The 8,977-nt window shown below is 41.5% G+C and overlaps 1 protein-coding gene across 1 annotated transcript in view; it reads right to left on the reverse strand.

Moving 5' to 3' along the window:
* The window catches only part of ADGRD2 (adhesion G protein-coupled receptor D2), a 26,079-nt gene that overhangs the window by 13,094 nt on the left and 4,008 nt on the right, over positions 1-8,977 (reverse strand). Inside the window, 4 exon segments of the mRNA XM_055087369.1 lie at positions 6,452-6,459; positions 7,072-7,177; positions 7,596-7,719; positions 8,198-8,332. Of these exon segments, the coding sequence (XP_054943344.1) occupies positions 6,452-6,459; positions 7,072-7,177; positions 7,596-7,719; positions 8,198-8,332 (373 nt within the window).

Raw genomic sequence — 8,977 nt, forward strand, 5'->3', positions numbered from 1 at the left:
GATTCCATATATATGTGTTAGCATACGGTATTTGTTTTTCTCTTTCTGACTTACTTCACTCTGTATGACAGACTCTAGGTCCATCCACCTCACTACAAATAACTCAGTTTCTTTTCTTTTTATGGCTGAGTAATATTCCATTGTATATATGTGCCACATCTTTATCCATTCATCTGTCGATGGACACTTAGGTTTCTTCAATGTCCTGGCTACTGTAAATAGAGCTGCAATGAACATTATGGTACATGACTCTTTTTGAATTATGGTTTTCTCAGGGTATATGTCCAGTAGTGGGATTGCTGGGTTGTATGGTAGTTCTAGTTTTAGTTTTTTAAGTAACCTCCATACTGTTCTCCATAGTGGCTGTATCAGTTTATATTCCCACCAACAGTGCAAGAGGGTTCCCTTTTCTCCACACCCTCTCCAGCATCTCCATATGTTTTTCAGTACAGGAAAAAGCTGCCTGACATTCTGCATAGTAGGAGCCCATTTATGGTTAAAAAAAAAATAAGGTTCTATGTAATTGTGAAAACACATGCACAAAAGGTCTGGACTCAAACACACAGCTAACTTAACAATAGTTAGGTCTCAGTTTGAATGTGTTATAATGAACATGTTAGTTCTTTTGTAATGAACAATGACAACACTACAGACTTTATAAGATGTCATAAGGCAGAAAGAAGACATCAGGCGGCAGGTCGTACCAGTCCCAGACCAAGCAGGGAGACAGCCTGAGCTCAGGACTTGGGCCCTTTGTCCCGACCGGGGAGGGTAACAGCAACGTCACCTCACTAGAATATGATACTTTGTGTTTTGCAAAGTACTTTCATGTCCTTTATTGTTGTTGATATTCATAGCAACCTAGGGGACGGGTATAAATTTATGTAATTTCAGATGAGGAAGGTGAGCCTCAGAGAGGGGAATTAATCTGTTCGAGGTCACACAGCAGAGAGCTTAGACTGGGTTGTGACTTGGTTGACTCCGTGCTCCTTCCACCACTCTGTGACAATGCCTCCAGAGAACATATTATTCCTTGGGTTGGCTGAATTATTACCACATGTATTCATTCACTCATAATATTTTTCCTGGGTCTCAGGTACTATGTTAGGTTCTGGGAACACAAAGAAAACCTGCCGTTTGCTTTTAAAATGGATGATTGTTACACCACTGGTAGCATTTTCAAGTGGTACAAACTGAAATATCAGTGCAGCTTATACACTCAAAAGCCACAAAACTGTTGGTGTCCAGTAGCTCCATACCTGGCCATATATCCCCAGGAGATAGTCACCAGAATCAAAATGTATTATAAGTGAGGATTTTCACAGGGTTAGGCAGGGTTAATTGTAATAGAAAAAACTCTGCAGATACTCTGGATGCATGGAGGGGAAGGGGTCAAGTTCATTTTGGACCATCCCCTGGGAAGGGGGTGGGCGGTTCTGGACTTGGCCGCAGTCAAGGCCTACGCATTGCTAGGATCGAGCAGCAAGTGAGAAAGGACAGGATGGCAAAGGGACGTCTGTGACAGAGACAATGCAGAAAACACCTGCGGGGAAAATGAAAAACACAAATGTTTACATGGCTCAGCTGAAAGAGCAAGGGCTTTGATTTTGCAAAAGGAAAAAAAAAAAATATATATATATATATATAGTATTATGTACCCAGAAAAAGGCTGAAGGGAAACACATGGAAAAGTTTAGGGCAGCTATCTCTGGGTAATAGGATTTGTCTTCTTTATCCTTTTCTACATTTTCCAAATTTGCCACAATGAGCAGTCCCTTACTTTTATTTATTTTTCATTTTAATGTATTTTAATTCATAAAATTAATATATAAATACAATCTCAGAAGTTTGAAAATATAAAAAAAATTGGTAAACTTCTAGCTAAACTGATCAAGGATGAAAAGGCAAACATCATTATAAATCCTACACATATTAAAAGGGTAATAATTGACTATTATGAACAACTTCATGCTAGAATTGAACAACCTAGATGAATTGAACAATCTAGATGAATTGAACAACCTAGATGAAATGAACAAATTCCTTAAAGGGCACAAATTACTAAAACCATCTCAAGAAGAAATAAAACACCCCAAACAATCCTATATCAATTTAAGAAATAAAACTTCCCACAAAGAAAACACCAGACCCAAAAGTCTTCACTGGCCTATCAAGCATTTAAGGAAAAAATAATACCAATTCTGCAAAACTCTCTTAGGAAACAGAGGAGGAGAGAACTCCCAACACATTTTATGAGATTAGCATTAACTTGACACCAAAACCAGAGGAAGACAGTATAAGAAAACTACAGAACATATTACATATTCAAGAATATAAGCACAAAAATCCTTAACAAATATTAGCAAATTGAATCCAGCAATATATATACAAAGGATAATACACCATAACCAAGTGGGGTTTATCCCAGGAATCCAAGGTTGGTTTGATATTTGAAAATCAATCAATGCAATTTACTGTATTAACAGAATAAAAGAGAAAACCATATGATCCTATCAATGTGGAAGAAACATTTGGCAAAATTCAATAGCCATTCATGATAAAAATTCTCAGCAAAGCAGGAAGAAAAGAGAACTTAATCTGACAAGGGGCATCTACAAAAAACCCACAGCTAGTATCACATTTAATGGTTCAAGACTGAATACTCTCCCCCTAAAGTTAGGAACAAGGCAAAGCCATTTGGTCTCGTCACTCCTATTTAACGCTGAACTAGAGGTCCTAGCCACTGCACCAAGGAAGGAAAAAGGGGGAAAAAAAAAAGACATGGATTGGAAAGGAGAAAACAAAACTGTCTTCATTTGCAGACAACATGGTCAGGGATGTAGAAAATTCTAAGAACTCTATAAGAGAGCTACCAGAAGTACTAAGTGAGTCTAACAAGGCTGCAGGATACAATGTCATTATATAAAAATCAATTGTATTACTATATACTTGCAATGAACAATTTAAAATTGAATTAAGAAAATAATACCATTTACAAAAAAGGGTATATCTAAAAAAATACCTTCAAGACCTGTACCCTGACAACTGTATATCACTGCTGAGAGAAATTCAAGAAAACCTAAATAAACAGAGGGATATACCTTGATTAAGGATTGGAAGATTCATTGTTAAGATGCCAGTTCATCATCCTATTTCAATTTGAGAGATTTAATGCAATCCCAATCAAAATCCCAGCAGGTATTTCCATAGACATTAACAAGCTGATTCTAGAATTTATATGGCAATGTGAACACCCTAGGCTAGACAAAGCAATTTTGAAAAGGAAGAACAATGTTGGAGGACTTACACTACCTGATTTCAAGGCTTACCATACAGATACATTAATCAGGACAGTATAGGGTTAAGTGTATAGATCTCTGGAACAGAATAGAGAGCCCAGAAACAGACTTACACATATGTGGACAATTGATTTTCAACAAAGGTGGTAATTCAATGGGAGAAAGAATAATCTTTTCAATAAATGATATTGGAATGGGATGTCTATATGGAAAAATAATGAACTTCAACCCCTAGCCAACATAATACACATAAATGAATTGAAATAAATCACAGACATAAATGTAAAGGTTAAAATGATAAACTTCTTTGAGAATATCTTTGTGACCTTGGGATAAGCAAAATTTTGTAGATAGGATGCTAAAAGCATAAACCATGCAGGATAAAAACTGATAAACCAGACTTTATCACATTCAAAACTTATCTTCCAAAGACACTGTCAAGAAAGTGAAAAGCAATCCAGAGACTAGAAGATATTATTCACAAAACATATAGCTGACAAGGGACTTGTATTCAAAATATAGAGAGAATTCTTACAATTCAATGATAAGACAAATAATTTAAAAATTGGGGAAGAACAAAGCCGGAGGCATCATGCTTACTGATTTCAAATGATATTACAAAGCTATAGAAATTAAAACAGTATGGTATTGGCATAAAAACAGACACATAGATCAATGGAACAGAATAGAGAGCCCAGAAATAAACCTATGCATACATGGTCAATTAATTTATGGCAAAGGAGGCAAGAACATACAATGGGGAAAGAACAGTCTCTTCAATAAATGATGTTGGGAAAACTGGACAGCCGCAGGCAAAAGAATGAAACTTGACTACCATCTTACACCATACACAAAAATTAACTCAATATGGACTAAAGATTTGAACTTAAGGCCTGAAACCATAAAAATTCTAGAAGAAAACATAGGTGGAAACTCCTTGACATAGTAGAAACAAACAAACAAACAAAACAAAAAACCCAAACCATCAGATTAAAAAATGGGCAGAAGATCTGAATAGGCATTTCTCCAAAGAAGACATACAAATGGCCAACTGGTACATGAAAAGATGCTCAGCATCACTAAACATCAGAGAAATGCAAATCAAAACCACAATGAGATATTACCTCACATCTGTTAGGATGGTTATTATCAAAAAGACAAGAAATAACAAGTGTTGGAGAGGGTGTGGAGAAATGGGGACCCTCATACACTGTTGGTAGGAATGTAAGTTGGTGCAGCCGCTATGGAAAACAGTATAGAGGTTCCTCCAAAAATTAAAAATAGAAGTACCATACGATCCAGCAATTCCACTTCTAGGTATCTATCCAAAGAAAATGAAAATACTAACTCAGAAAAGATATATGCACCCCCATGTTCATGGCAGCATTATTTACAATAGCAAAGATATGGAAACAACCTAAGTGTCCATTGATGAATGAATGGATGAAGAAATTGTGGTGTATAATAATGGAATGTTACTCAGCCATAAAAAGAATGAAATCTTGCCATTTGCAACAACGTGGATGGAGCTCAATGGCATTATGCTAAGTGAAATAAGTCAGAGAAAGAAAAATACTGTATGATTTCACCTATATGGGGACTCTAAAAAAAAAAATCAAGCTCATAAATGCAGAGAACAGATTGGTGGTTGCCAGTGGTGGTGGGGTGGGGGCAGGAAGAAAAAGAGTGAGGGGAGTACAAAGATAAAATTAAAAAAGAGAGGATCTATATGGCTCATGTGCAGAAATGTCAGCAATCAGAAAAGCAAACAGCAGACTAATGCAAAAATTTTGGGAAAAAAAGAATAAAGAGCATTCCCTATTTAAAAAAAACAACTCAATGGCTCATCTAGAAATTTATTTAATTAAAAAAATGAAGAGTGGGGAAAAGATTTGAACTTATATTTAACAAAGGAAGATATATGAATGCGCGATAAGTGTAGAAAACGATGCTCAAAATCATTGGTCTTGAAGGAATTGCAACTTAGAACCACAATGAGACATCAGTACACAGCCATTATAATGAACAATATTAAAAAGGCAGTTAAGGATGTTAGCAAAGGTATGGAACACTGCAATGCTCACACACTGCTAGTGGGAATGTAAGATAGTACACGACTTTGGAAAACAGTTGGACAGTCTCTTAGGAAGTTAATGTATACATATACTTATCATACAACCCAGAAAGTCCCATTTTAGGTATTCACCCAGTAGAAAGAAATCATATGTCCACAAAAAGGCTTTATATGAGTGTTCATAGTGGATCTATTCATAACAGCTCAAACTGGAGACAACTCAAATCTCCATCAACAAGTAAATGGAGGGTCTTCCCTGGTGGCGCAGTGGTTAAGAATCCACCTGCCAATGCAGGTGACACGGGTTGGAGCCCTGGTCAGGGAAGATCCCACATGCCGCAGAGCCACTAAGCCCGTGCCTGAGCTCTAGAGACCGTGAGCCACAACTACTGAGCCCGTGTGCCACAGCTACTGAAGCCCGCGCACCTAGAGCCCGTGCTCCACAACAAGAGAAGCCACCACAATGAGAAGCCTGCACAATGCAAGGAAGACTAGCCCCTGCTTGCCACAACTAGGGAACGCTCACGCGCAGCAACAAAGACCCAACGCAGCCAATAAATAAATAAATAAAATAAAATAAATTAATAAAAAAATAAGTAAAAGGAAAAACAAATTATGGTCTATCCATATAACGGAATTCTACACAGCACGAAGGAGAAGTGAATTACTGAAACAGGCAACAATGTAGATGATACTCAAAAATACCACCTGAGCAAAAGAAGCCAGACCATGGCACACACTATATGGTTCCATTTATATGAAGCTTTAGGAAAGAGACAATCTAGAGTCACAGAAAACAGAGCAGTGATTTCCTGGGTCAGAGTGGGGAAGGCTGACGGGGAAGGGGCACGAAGAAGCCTTTTGGGGAGGTGGAAAAGTTCTGTATCTTGATTGGGGCAGTGATACATGAGTATATACACTGGTCAAAACTCATCAAGCTATACACTTAAAATGGATGTTTTAGTATATGTAGATTTATATACCTTAATGAAATTGATTTTTAAGAAGTCTTGAGATGATATACAAAAGATATAAGCTGTTGGGGGTGTGTGTGTGTCCAGGATTGGTGGTTTTGAGCAAAGGAGACTTTAGCTTTCTCTGAAATGCTCTAAAGCTTCAAAAGTGAGAAGGAATTCGTGTATTACATATAATGAATTAAATGACATATCTTGGTGATCTTTTCATGACAATTTACAGCAAAATACCTCATTCTTTACATAACCTCAGCTGATATTCCATTTTATAGTTCTATAAGGCTAAGTAATCCCCTATTGATGGACATTTAGGTTATTTTTATGCTTATGAAGCATACTGCAGTGCAGGTCTCTCATATCTCCCTGTATTATCTGATGGGAACCACCAGTTTTTCAAGTCATGCAGACCTATAATGGAATCCCAGCTCTGCCACTTATAAGCTGGTGCCAGGCACAGCACCTCTTCCAAGCTCACTTTTGTGGAATGGGCAGCTGGAAGATTAAATGAATGCTGCTTATTTAAGGCACCCGCCATAAAGTAAGTGTGCAATGCATTACTGCCCTTCCCTCTCTCTCGAGGACAATGGGATGGCTTGTGGTTGAGTATTTTTCTTGAACATTTTAGACCTTGGTTGTCTAGTGAACAAACACTGGGATGTAGCGGGGGGCACCAAACCAGGATAACTGTACCAGGTGGCTGTTTCTCAGAAGCATCGCCCAGTACCTGCGCCCAGTGTTGCAGGTGAAAGGTCACAGCCGTGTTGGCCTCCCCGGTTTCATCCCACACCTCAGATGAGATGATTGCTGACCCCACCTGCGTGCTTAGGAACCTGTGGGGAGAAAGGGAGCTTTTAAGGGCACCAGGTATCTGTGGGGGAGAGGTCATACATGGCTGGGGTCATGTCATCCAGGCCCCTGCAGAACAGATGATACCCTCTGTGGAAAAGTCCTGTGCTGGGAATTAGGGCACCTGGGTTCCATTCTTTCTGGTAATTTGAGTAAGCCCTGTTCCCTCCCTGAGAGTCAGCACTGAAGCCAGGACCCCAGGCAGGAGCTGAGCCATGTTCCCACCAGCACATCTTTGGCAGGCCCAGAAATCTGTGTGTGTCAGGGGGTAGCAGGTTTGGCCCTGGGCTGCCAAGGGCAGATATGCCTAACAGAATGGGGGCTCTGGGAGGGGATGGAGGCCTAGCCTTCCCTGGGGAGGGGATCCAGGCCCTCAGCTGCCTACTGGTGGGACCCACTCACCTCTGCATTCTGCTTGCCTCTTCAGAGGTGTCAGGGGCCTGGGGCTGTCGGCCAGGGGCCCCCAGGGTGTACTGGAAGACACTTGAGCTGAACCAGCTGTGGATCATGGTGACTCCAGAGAGGCCTGGATGAATGCAAGGAGGCCTAAGACCTGCCCAGTGACTGAGCAAGCACCACAGGTTGGTCCTGAGGGAAATGCTCTGCCCACCTTACGCATAGGGAAACTGAGTCTCATAGAGGTTAAATGACTTCCCGAAGATCACAGTTAATAAGTGGCAGAGCCAGAATTTCAACCAGCCATAGTTGATGTGCTTAACCTGCCAGCTCCAAAGCCCTTTGCCCCTTATCCTAACCCTCCACCCCTGGGTGGCACCGAGGGAAAATGTGTGGATGAGGGGAGGAGACTAAGTGAACACCTACCATGTGGTAGGCGCTTTAAGCTTATAACAACCCGAGGCGAGTACTAGTAATACAATCTTACAGATGAGGAGACAGTTCTGAAAGGTGAGGTGACTTATTCAAAATAGCAGAGCTAGCAACTGTGAGGGCTGAGGTTTGACCCAGACCCCAACAGGACCCCACCTCCCCTCTCCCTCACCCACCTTTCCTGAGGAGCCGCCTCACTTCAGCAGCAGGGATGAGGATGTGGCCAGGCCCCTCCAGATGCCCACCGGGCATAGTGAACACTTGGTCCTCCTTGCTGGTCTCCCTCAAGTGTAGGCTCCGCAACTCCAGGCCTGGGATCAAATGGGGCTCAGGGGCAGGACCTCAGGAGGGAGGTCTTTCTGCTGGGCTGGCCCTGCTGGCAGGGTCTGCTTCCCCTCTCCCTGCCACACACCTAGGAGGCCACCATTCCTGCACAGAGAGGTTCAGCAACTTACCCAAGGTAAGTCTGACTTCTCCAAGTCAGGGAGAGGGGGTCACTGAGAAGGGGGAGTCTCTGGGGGATGGGACATTATCCTCCAGGATCAAGTGCTGGCTCCTCAGACTGACACTTGAGGCCCTGCCTGATGAGCCTTCTCTGGCTTCTCCAACGCTCTCCTAAGCCACGTCATCCTCTAGTCAAGCCGAAGGCCTCACAGTGCTCTCTGCCTGCTGGCAGGTTGTTTGCCGACCAGGGCACACTCTGAAGGCAGGGCCGTGCCTCCTGCTTCTTTGGTCTGGCTCAGTGTTAGATCTCTAACAGGTGCTCAAGTTTTAGGTTCCAAAAAGGAAACCATGCGGGGTGGAGATAGAACAGGGAGGGGGAACATGCACTCATGGGACACCTCCTCTGTGGTGGGCAAGTCACCTGATAGACGCCTACTCCTCTCCATTGCCTAAGAAAGGCAGGTATGATCATCCCCATTTTCCAAGGAAGAAAACTGAGGTTCAGAGTCCAG

The sequence above is a fragment of the Physeter macrocephalus genome, chromosome 9 (genome assembly GCF_002837175.3).
Source record: "Physeter macrocephalus isolate SW-GA chromosome 9, ASM283717v5, whole genome shotgun sequence".
Lineage (NCBI taxonomy): Eukaryota > Metazoa > Chordata > Mammalia > Artiodactyla > Physeteridae > Physeter > Physeter macrocephalus.